Source organism: Aspergillus candidus (genome assembly GCF_002847045.1).
Source record: "Aspergillus candidus strain CBS 102.13 unplaced genomic scaffold BDW47scaffold_20, whole genome shotgun sequence".
NCBI classification, from domain to species: Eukaryota; Fungi; Ascomycota; class Eurotiomycetes; order Eurotiales; family Aspergillaceae; genus Aspergillus; species Aspergillus candidus.
Genome location: NW_020194025.1, coordinates 390,643 through 401,072, shown reverse-complemented (window position 1 = coordinate 401,072; position 10,430 = coordinate 390,643). Strand labels below are relative to the sequence as shown.

The window sequence follows — 10,430 nt, the reverse complement described above, 5'->3', positions numbered from 1 at the left end:
TGAGCGTCGGCAAGAGGCCCCAAGACCAAGAAGACCAAGACCCCTGGTTGAGATTAAATTTTCCTGAACGCCGTCTCTTGCGCAGCCGGTATGAGTCGAATCCGATAGGCTGTTTGGGGCTTAATAGCTGGTACTGGTGGCTATCCCTATCTTTGTTTGATCCCAAGGTACCGTTTTTTCTGCGCCTTCGTGACTAGAAAACGGAGAAGACCGCTCTTTCATCTCCAAGCCGCGCGAAAACTCACCATATTCGATCGGTATTGTCGTCAAAATACACCCTGATGGTCAGATTTGCTTCTCTGGTGGGATGTCTATCCCTCGTGGCATCCTGCGTACTTCCCGCTGCCGCCATAGGGACAGAATATGTCGTCGTTGAGCAACTACCGGGAGTGCCGGAGGGCTGGGTCAAGGGCGAGCCCACGATTCGGTCGAAGCTGATGCGGTTCAAGTTGGCGCTGAACCAAGAGAAACCCGCCGATTTTGAGCAAAGGGTGGTGGATCTTTCCACCCCCGGACATCAGGAATATGGAAGACACATGAGCCGCGAAGTCGTGAGTGATTTCGTGCGTCCCTTCGATCAGGGCACGGAAAAGGTCGTGGCCTGGCTTGAAGGCGAACATGTGCCTGCAGAATCGATCGATGTGCATGGGAACTGGGTGGAGTTCGCGGTCGATGTTGCACATGCGGAGTCAATCCTGAGGACGCGTTTCTACCGCTTCTATCAAGAGACAGTCAAAGATGGGGAGCCCCGGGCGTCAGTAGTCAGGACGCTGACCTACTCAGTGCCGCGGGACATCTACCCCTACGTTTATATGATTCAGCCAACCACGCGGTTTGGGGCGCTGGCCTCCCAGGTAACTGTCCAACCGATTATCATCTCGGCCGAGGATGTGGACGGGGATTGCGCGGCAAATGTAACCCCTGATTGTCTTCGCGAACTGTACCAAATTGACGACACCGATATTCAACCGGACAAGCGCAACATTCTTGGCATTTCGGGGTATTTGGACCAGTATGCCCGCTATGGTGATTTTGAAGAATTTCTACACCGGTTTGCGCCCGATCGGGCGGACGCCAATTTCACTGCGGTCTCCATCAACGGTGGTCGCAACTTGCAGAACGACACAAGGAGCAGCGGGGAAGCCAGTCTCGATATCCAGTATGCCTTTTCTCTGGCGTACAAGGCGCTTGGCGTGTACTACAGCACCGCCGGGCGAGGCCCCTTCGTTCCCCAGGTCGGCCAAGACGAGACAACGGACGCAGAAAACGAGCCCTACCTCGATCAGCTCCACTATCTTCTGGGCTTGCCCGACGACGAGCTTCCCGCTGTTCTCAGCACCTCTTACGGCGAAAATGAACAGAGCGTCCCCGAGAAATACGCATATACAGTGTGTAATTTGTTTGCGCAGCTGGGCGCCCGCGGGGTCTCGGTGATTTTCAGCAGCGGTGACGGAGGCGTGGGCGACAATTGCATCAGCAACGACGGCACCAACACCACCGTATTCCAGCCTACGTTCCCGGCAAATTGTCCGTTTGTCACCGCGGTCGGCGGCACGCACGGCATCGAACCGGAGAAGGGTATCAGCTTTTCCGGCGGCGGGTTCTCGCAATACTTCAGTCGGCCTTTCTACCAAGAGGCCAGCGTCAGCGCTTACTTAGACAAGATTGGAAATACCTTTGAGGGGCTGTTCAATGCGGGTGGCAGAGCCATCCCTGATGTTGCAGCACAGGCGATAAACTACATCATCCTAGACCATGGATCCTACGCGAAAACCGGGGGTACTAGGTTTGTTTCCCCTCTTTTTGTTCTTGTACTTTTCTTATGCTTCTTTGCTTTTTTTTTTTTTTTTGATCCCGTTGGCTTTGAAGATTACGGTGAACCAATTACTGATCGAAGTATAGTGCGTCGGCCCCCGTCTTCGCGGCCATTGTAGCACGATTAAACGCCGCTCGACTCGAGGTTGGCAAGCCCCGACTCGGATTCCTGAACCCGTGGCTCTACTCACTGAACCAAGGCTTCACCGATATCATTGAAGGCGGTTCACTGGGTTGCGCCGGCGGGTTAGGGCCGTTAGTGCCGGGCGCGAGCTGGAATTCGACCCAGGGCTGGGATCCGGCCACGGGGATTGGCACACCGGTGTATCGCACTCTGGAGAAGATTGTTCAGTCTTTTTAAGTCCGCTTGGCTGAGAGTATATTGGTTTTAGTAATAGTTATACGTGTTTGACTTGCTCCAGGATCGAAGCTGTTAGTTAACTCGTATCTCTATCTATCAGGAGGATTGGATGAAACAGTGTTGAGTAGGCGTATAGCATGTCTGAAAGCTGTTTTATTTTGGCTGATGCTAGAAGTAGCATGTCGGTCGCATTGCATATGCTCTCGATCTTTCATCTGTAAAAACCGATATCCGTAGAACTTGATTCAGAGTACAAGTGAGGGCAGCCTGTCGAAGGAGCCTAGTAAAAGACACAACACGTGACCGACGGGCCCGAAGCTCATGGAAGCTCCGGTTGGCGGTTGAGGAGCGGACAACGTCAGCCATCTTCATTATACCCAACCGTCACCAATCCACAACCACGCCTCCATCTCCTCCGTCCATTGCAGGTGGATTCCGACTTGAATAGCTTCTAAATACCACGCTCTTGATTATCACACCTCTCCATCCTATCCGTTCTCAGTCTACCAGTCACAGTCACCATGGCCAGCGGCGGCGACATCCGATCCCTCGTCTCGGAGCTCCAGAACGCTCTCAACCGCCACCAATTCGAAGCCGTCAGCGATCTCCTCAGCCGCGCCAAGCGAGCCCTCCTGCTGCAGAATGCCCTGATCCCGACACCATCGACGTCGCCTGAGCTAGTCTCTGCGGCTCGCGAGATCCTGGAAGTGGGCGCCCTCGCTTCCATCAGGCAGACCGACGCTCCCACCTTCACACGATACTACCAGCAGCTGCAGCCCTTCTACGATCTGGAGCGGGACAGCATCGGGGCCGGCAAGGTCGACTTCAAGACGAGCCAGCGCAGCAAGGTCACAGGCTTGTATCTGCTGCTCCTGCTCAGCATGGGCGACAGCACGAGCTTCCACACGGTGCTGGAGGGTCTGGTGGAGGAGGCGAGCCTCAAGGGCAAGAGTGTCGAGGATGATCCGTTCATCAAGTATCCTGTTGAGCTGGAGCGGAACTTGATGGAGGGGAGCTACGATAAGGTGTGGCGGGAGACGAACTCGGAGCGGGTTCCGTCGGAGGAGTTTGCCTTGTTTTCGAGCGTGAGTGCCATTCTTTCTTTCTTTCTTTCCCTTTTTTTCTTGCTTTTCCGTCCCGCCGCCTTCCGCCATCGCCATCCAATATGTGAGATGCGAATATGCTAACGACACCAGGTCCTGGTCGGAACCATCCGCAGCGAAATCGCCGACTGCTCCGAAAAAGCGTATCCGTCGCTTCCCATCTCCAACGCCAAGAACCTCCTATTCCTCGAATCCGAAGGCGCCGTCATCGAGTTCGCCCAGCAGCGCGGCTGGGTGCTGCGTGACGGACGGATATACTTCCCCGTGGAGCCCGAGGCGGCGGCGCGGTCCGAGAAGGACATTCTGGTCGCCAGCGGCACGATTATCGAAAATGCAGTGGGCTACGCCCGAGAGCTAGAGACGATTGTCTAAAGATAGACCTGTTTCTGTTTCGTCTTTTTTTGGTAATTTATGTCTACTGGTCTCGGATGGGGGGTTATTATTGTGGTGCCTTTGCATTATGAGATTACTTAGCGAATCTTCCTGAATTCTTGAACTATATTACACCATCCTTTAAGAAAGGAAAAGAAAACAAAGAGAAGGCTAGACATGGACCCGCCACGTACAAAGCCGTCGATCGTAGAAACTACTCGACACACAAAGCAAGTCCGACCCCGCCGTCCCATCCAGCGAATACCCACCCTCAGGCTTCCACACATCCGACGCATAGTTCATACTCTCATGCTCCGTAAACTCCGCCACAACCTCAATATCCCACTGCAAGTCTGCGCCCACAAGACGAACCACCCTCGCTCCACCATGCATGCAGCTAGCCAACACCAGAAACGACATCCCTCCCTCGGCGTCCTCCGTCGTCTTCAGCAGCTGCAACCGCCACACTCCGCCTCCGAGACCCATCTCCGCCAGTACTGCCCCCCGTCGCGTCGCGTGGTACACCCGCAGAGACTCGTCGTAGCTCCCTGTTAGTAAAAGCGGCGCGCCGTCAGCGAGCGGAACTGGTAGTGGAAGGATGGAAGTCACGCCCGCGGTGTGGTGGCGCGCGCGATCTTCGTAGTCGACGACTGCAGAGAGCGAAATAGAGTCGTCTTCCTGCTCAGCTGCTAGTCGGCGGGTGTGCAAAGACCCAAAGTCGTTCCCTGTGAACATGTACGGGATGCTACTCCTGCCGGGAGTGTCGGCATCCTCGTAGGTCGCTAAAGCCACGAACCACACCTCGATGGGGACGGTTGCGTCGAAAGCGCCTATCTCTTTGACAGTAACGTCTCCGTTGGATGATGATAGCGGATTGGTGGAGGCGAGGACGGCCGTGCGCCCGTCTGAGAAGGTCACTGCGAAGCCGTCATCCTTGGCGGCGTCGCCAGATGGCCAGTGCGACGGCGTCCAGGCTAGGAAGAGAGCCGGCACGGAGGGATCCTCGTGCACGGAGCGAGTCCAGAGATTGGTGATGTCGGAGCTCGCGTGGTCGACTTTGAACAGGGCGACAGAGGCCGTGCTGGTGGCAATTGCCAGCAGGGTCGGATCCCGCGGGTGAAAGTGCAGGTCGAAGACTGCGTAGGGGAGGGGAATCCTCTTGAGGAGCGAGAGCTCGTTGGTCTCTGGGTTAAGAGACCATCGTTGGAGACTGCCGGATTTGGATTGCTGGATGGTGCCGTCGGGGAGGGGCGTCTCGGAGAGGAGATAGGTGCCGATTATGAACTGGGAGGGGATTGAGGGGCAGAATTGGAGACAGCTGGGTGGTTGGTCTAGATAGACGGTTGATGACGAGGGAGGATGTTGCATGGTGAATAGTAGTACTGTTTGTACCTGGGGAGGGATCCCTTGAGGTGGGGAGATCTGGAGTATGAAGAAATTGAGGATCTGGTAGTGGGGCCGAGGATTATCAGTTTGATAGAGGTTATCGTCCCCGGTTGGATTGATCTTCGTCCTTCATGACTGTCATACTGCAGTATTCAGCAATTGATTGACGGATTGATTGATGATAATTAATAATCCCAGGCTATAACGATCTACGTATACTCGAGGCTGGCTAGTATTCAATCAGTATATAAATAGTATAATTTTCCCCGCTCTTCGTCCATTTCCTCTTCTCTTTATACTTTAACTCTACTTTCACTTCCACTTCCACTTCTACTTCTTCAGTTCGCACTTCATACATCACATTGATAAGTCAACTAGTTCATACCAAGCACATCATGTCTCTTCCCTTCAGTAAACTCCCTCCCACCGCGACCATCTCCCCCACTCCCTTTTCGGTCTCCGTGTCCGACGACAAACTTGTCGAGCTACATATGTTGGTTCGGCTGTCCAGGATTGCTCCGCCTACTTATGAAAACTCCCAGTCCGATGGTCGATTTGGGATTACCTCGGAGTGGCTGTCTGATACTCGGGACAAGTGGTTGAACCAATTTGACTGGTAATTATATGACATCCAGTCGAGCTTAATAGGTATATCTGCATGGATCTGGCTGAGCAGAACCATATAGGAGAACGTGCGAAACTCGCGCCAACAGCTTTCCCCAATTCACGATCCCAGTCGAGGATATCAATCTTCATTTTGCCGCGCTCTTCTCCGAGAAGCCCGACGCCATCCCTATTATCCTCCTCCATGGATGGCCTGGTAATCCTAGGTGGTCAACCTCGTCTGCATCTACAGCTAACGGTTGGTAGGGAGCTTCTTTGAGTTCTTGCCGCTTCTGCAGTTGTTCAAGGATGAGTTCAGCCCCAGCACCCTCCCGTATCATCTCATTGTCCCCTCCCTCCCGGGTTATGCTTTCTCCTCAGGCCCCCCACTGGACCGAGATTTCTCTGGCGAGGATGTGGCCCGTATCATGGATCAACTGATGAAGGGGCTCGGTTTTGAAAGTGGGTATGTAGCCCAAGGGGGTGACATCGGCGCTGGCGTCTCCCGATCGCTAGCGGTGAAGTATGATAGCTGCAAAGGTATGTGTTGCTGACGGGATCTGGAGCGTTGACTATGACTGACATTGTGTTCAGCTGTTCACGGTGAGTTGATCTGGCCGTCTTTCTGCCGCGTATGTGAATGATAACAACGACAAAGTGAACTTTTGTCCGACGCAATCCCCTTCGGAAGGAGCTTCGACCGAGAATTTGACCGCATTCGAAAAACGGGGACTGGATCGCATGAACGCCTTCAGGACTACGGGGATAGCCTATGCCATGGAGCATGCCACCCGACCCAGCACCATTGGTCACGTCCTGGCCTCGAGCCCAATTGCTCTGCTTGCGTGGTATGTCCGTCTCATCACCTCCAGGACTAGTATCTTACTTCTGTAGGGTCGGAGAGAAGTATCTGGAATGGGTTGACGAGCCACTCTCGGCGGACACCATCCTGGAGATGGTGTCGCTATACTGGCTGACGGAGACCTTTCCGCGCGCCATCTACCCCTATCGTGAAGTACGTCGGCTCTTGACCCTTGAGGAAAATAGATAAAAGACTTACGTCAACAGCTATTCAAACCCAGTGCCAGCGCAGCGGCCTTGCAAAATGAGAAATACATCCACAAGCCGTTTGGATACTCATACTTTCCCAACGAGCTGATTCCAACGCCGAAGAGCTGGGCAGCAGCTACGGGGGATCTGGTTTTCTTCAGAGAGCATCAGACGGTGCGTTTAGGGCTGTCTTAGACATCTTGGATTGAACTGACTGTGATAGGGCGGACACTTTGCGGCGTTGGAACGGCCTGCGGACATGAAAGCTGACCTGACGGATTTCGTGAAACAGGTGTGGTCGTAGATACGAGAGAGGAAGTTGTTGCAAAAGGCTGCGTAGCAGTCAGAGGGCAAACAGATAACTGAACTGGACCGATTGACACTTAAGATCTTTTCCTCTTTGGAATATTCAGTAAGAGCAAGTGAATAATTTTCTTTGAGATATAACCCAACAGTAGTCACCGGTATCGTTCCCATACTTCATCCAACCTACCCCCAAACTCAGGCACTACTTCCTCCGGTAAAACGAAGAAAAGAAGAACATGGAGCCCCCATCAGAAGACTCCAACGACAACCACAATACTCTTCCTCGTAGCACGTACCCAAAGAAAATCAGAGAGATCAGAAAAACAAGAAACACGAAGACGAAGCAGCCATCCTCCGCGCGAACGACAACAAAGTCGAGCTAAACCCCCTCCGCGAGACCCTCGAACGGCAGATCTTTGCGCTTGCGCGCGAGACAGGCGTTACCTCCGGGAAATGGATGCTCTTTGCGCCGCCGGCCCGGGTGGATAGATGGTGGGCGCTGGTGGCGCTGGCGACGGCGGAGAGGGAACTGGGGTTGGTGGCTGTTGACTGGAGGCCGGTTTATTATGTGTGTGATTCTTATACTTATTTTGGGATTATGGGGAGGAAATCGTATGGGTTGAGGGCGAGTATGTTTTCTAGTGGGGATGTTTTGGGGGGTTAGGTAGGGGTACAGTTTCTTGATATATTGCAATGTACAGGGACTGTTCAATAAAGGAGAAGAGAATCCCAGATGATAAGGACGAGTGGACTGTACGGACTGATTCATTGGAAGAATACCTGGGGTTCTACTCTAGGATAATTGACACAGAATTTTATTATTATTCTGTTACATTGCTGTTCTTTCTTTGTGGTTGTGTATGGTGAGCCCAGTCGACACCGTATGTGGTAGCGCAGACGTACAGTTCAGATGATGTTGCATTTACAAGGAAGTTCGAACATTTTGCAGGAGTTACTGAAAGGATGACTCTGTTGTCTGCCTCCGACATTCTCAATTGGCCGTCTTGAAAACACTGTGGAGGGTTTGCCTCCTTAATCATGCTAACGAACGAGACCCCAACCCCTGAATAAGGTTCCATGGCAGGAGCTCGACGGAATCGCAGTATTGTGTCTGGGTCCATTCTGGTGTGATATCGGAGGTTTCAGCCACCAAGGTCGATAGAGTCTGGTGTAGCGTTCGATCAATCGCTGCTATACCCATGCGTGGGTTACATGCTTGTCTCTGCTTTGGCTGCCATTTTAATGCGGTAGTGGGCTTGTCGACTGGTCTGGTAACTAGTACCAGGAGGGATTGAACGGCTTCTCTAGAGTTGAGCAGCAAGCTCTTCCCCACATCGTTGTGCGTTCCCAGCACGTCAAAGACCTGCAGATGTGATTCTTGACCGACTCCGGGAAGAGGACAGATCCAGAAGAGAGTAGACTTGTCAACTCTGTCGCCTTGCCCGTAGCAAGTATGCCCCTGAGTGGACTAGAGCTGGCTAGAGGTCGGAAAGATGCAATATCATGAGACCAACCCCTCAAGACGCCTCATTCTTCTTCCCCATGACTTTCTCGCAAGCTTTCCGCACACTCTCAACACCCTTAACGCCCTCCCACTTCTCCAACACATCAACCACCTCATCCCAGTCCTTCTCCGCATCATCCCGTTTCCCCTCCGCAACCAGACCCTCCAGCCGCGCAGGCGCCCCCAGCACCCACTTCACAGTGGCCTTCTCGGCCTCCCTAATCCGATCCGTCTCCCCAGAGGCACGAATCTCCCTCATCCGCCGCCGATGCTCCTCTCCCTCCTGGATCAATCCGCCCGCCGTCTCCGCCACAAACGCAATAGCCGGCTCCAGCGTCTTGGTCATCGTCAACGGCGCCCCCCGATCGTCCATGCTCTTACGCATCTTCCCGATCGTCTCAACCGCGCGGATCAGCTTCGAGTAGTTGTCGTACACGAGCGCCTTGCGCTCGCTGTCTAGCGTGCGGATGTCCCCGACGAGCGAGTTCTCCGCCTTCAGCACCGTCGCGAGCGACGACGACGCGAGCAGCTGGTTCACGTAGCGCTGGGCGTCAAAGTCCGTGCTGTCCAGCTCTGTCCCTGTCGCTACGACTGTTGGATTTGAGATGTCCCCTGCGTCGGTGTGCCGAGGCACGCTGCGAGACCGGCGTCCGGCTTCTGCGGCTGCGCTGGGTTTCAGGTTGTAATAGTCGCGGAGGGCGGCGCGATTGCGCCGTGGGTACATGGAGGGGGAGAGAGCTCGTGCGGTGGAGGGCGTCGATGATGCGCTGAGGCCGCCGCCGGTATTGGTATTTAGGGTGTCGAGGGACGGGCGTCCGGAGGGCGAGTGGGCGCGGGAGGAGGTGATGGAGGGACGGGGGGAGGAGAAAGTCGACATGGTGGAAATAGCAGAGTAGACAATTATAGCAATGTTGTGTTTCGGGGTTCCAGGGAAACGAGAGACAATATGTGCAATTGGATGCAAGACGTGGAGAATGAAGGTAAAGGAGGCGCCAAAAGGAGAGAGACGGACAGATGATGCCAGCAAGGCGGTCAGTCGGCAGTGAATTAAGCAGTGGTCCGTGCATGCATTATTTATTCCCCCCGTCGCATCTCCAAATCATCTCCAACTTCACCTTTTCTTTCCCCAATAAAATTCAGAAGTATAATCTCGAAGAGTACAATCCCAATGGCCTCAAAATCCGCCCAACTAACAACTCACCTTCAAACCAAATACTCCCTCCCGGTATCCCCCACCTGGCTCAACGCCTTCCTAGCATCCACCCAACAACACCGCACCGTGCCCCTCTCCGCACTCACCCAAACCGCCCACTTCCGCCTCCTCGCCTCCGACTTCCGCGACTCCCTCACCACAGAGACCTCCTCATCCCTCCTCCCAGAAGATATCTTCAACCCAACCGTTCAAGAACGCCGCCTGCAAGGCCCCATCCCTGTCCAAGTCCTCGACATCGACGACATCGGCACCAGCCTCTGGAGCCAGGTGGAGGCGATCGAGCGCGTCGAGCGCGGCGAGGCCGTCCGCGGGCGGGAGATCGTGCGCACGGTCAACGTCGATGACTCGGAGGGTGTGACGAGGGGTTCGTCAACGACGACGACGAATGCGGGAGCCCATGAGTCGGGCGGGAGTAATGGGCCGCATCGGTTGATTTTGCAGGATGCGAGGGGCACGCGTGCGGTGGCGATCGAGTTGAAGAGTGTGGGTGGGATTGCGCTGGGGAGTATGGCTATTGGGGCGAAGTTGGTGCTGCGGGATGTGACGGTTGCGAGGGGGATGGTGCTGCTGACGCCGGAGTGTGTTACGTTGCTTGGGGGGAAGGTGGAGGCGTTGGATTTGGCGTGGAGGGAGGGGAGGAAACAGAGGTTGTTGGATCGTTTGGGGGAGATGGAGCGCGCTCAGGGATGATTTGCAGAGGAAAACGAGGGGAAACGC

At 54.4% G+C, this 10,430-nt stretch overlaps 5 protein-coding genes across 5 annotated transcripts; 3 read left to right on the top strand and 2 right to left on the bottom strand.

Moving 5' to 3' along the window:
• Positions 1-281: 281 nt before the first annotated feature.
• Positions 282-3,651, top strand: BDW47DRAFT_117413 (peptidase S8/S53 domain-containing protein; the record flags this gene model as incomplete). Its single annotated transcript, XM_024815075.1, has 4 exons — positions 282-1,430; positions 1,509-1,786; positions 2,679-3,261; positions 3,373-3,651. 4 exons carry the CDS (start codon positions 282-284, stop codon positions 3,649-3,651), a joined length of 2,289 nt encoding a protein of 762 aa, XP_024672433.1.
• Positions 3,652-3,822: 171 nt separating this feature from the next.
• Positions 3,823-5,019, bottom strand: BDW47DRAFT_125561 (uncharacterized protein; the record flags this gene model as incomplete). The annotated part of the gene is made up of 1 exon (XM_024816404.1): positions 3,823-5,019. The coding sequence occupies one exon, from the start codon at positions 5,017-5,019 to the stop codon at positions 3,823-3,825; it is 1,197 nt and encodes a 398-aa protein (XP_024672432.1).
• A 293-nt stretch (positions 5,020-5,312) lies between these two features.
• On the top strand, positions 5,313-7,072 carry BDW47DRAFT_105356 (epoxide hydrolase family protein). The gene is made up of 8 exons (XM_024812545.1): positions 5,313-5,653; positions 5,724-5,857; positions 5,908-6,180; positions 6,235-6,243; positions 6,299-6,488; positions 6,535-6,655; positions 6,709-6,864; positions 6,914-7,072. Exons 1-8 carry the CDS (start codon positions 5,433-5,435, stop codon positions 6,992-6,994), a joined length of 1,185 nt encoding a protein of 394 aa, XP_024672431.1. The 5' UTR covers positions 5,313-5,432; the 3' UTR covers positions 6,995-7,072.
• Positions 7,073-7,870: 798 nt separating this feature from the next.
• On the bottom strand, positions 7,871-9,465 carry BDW47DRAFT_105354 (COG1/VPS51 family protein). The gene has a single exon (XM_024812544.1). The coding sequence runs from the start codon at positions 9,375-9,377 to the stop codon at positions 8,514-8,516; it is 864 nt and encodes a 287-aa protein (XP_024672430.1). The 5' UTR covers positions 9,378-9,465; the 3' UTR covers positions 7,871-8,513.
• Positions 9,466-9,668: 203 nt separating this feature from the next.
• On the top strand, positions 9,669-10,403 carry BDW47DRAFT_131607 (OB fold domain-containing protein; the record flags this gene model as incomplete). Its single annotated transcript, XM_024817351.1, has 1 exon — positions 9,669-10,403. One exon carries the CDS (start codon positions 9,669-9,671, stop codon positions 10,401-10,403), a length of 735 nt encoding a protein of 244 aa, XP_024672429.1.
• Between the last annotated feature and the right edge of the window lie 27 nt (positions 10,404-10,430).

Bases quoted from the DNA above. Each gene is read 5' to 3' on its own strand.
- BDW47DRAFT_105356 (XM_024812545.1), top strand. From the start codon at position 5,433: ATGTCTCTTCCCTTCAGTAAACTCCCTCCCACCGCGACCATCTCCCCC. The intron at 5,654-5,723 runs GTAATTATATGA...AGAACCATATAG, and splicing joins TGGTTGAACCAATTTGACTG to GAGAACGTGCGAAACTCGCG. The intron at 6,489-6,534 runs GTATGTCCGTCT...TTACTTCTGTAG, and splicing joins CCAATTGCTCTGCTTGCGTG to GGTCGGAGAGAAGTATCTGG.
- BDW47DRAFT_105354 (XM_024812544.1), bottom strand. From the start codon at position 9,377: ATGTCGACTTTCTCCTCCCCCCGTCCCTCCATCACCTCCTCCCGCGCC.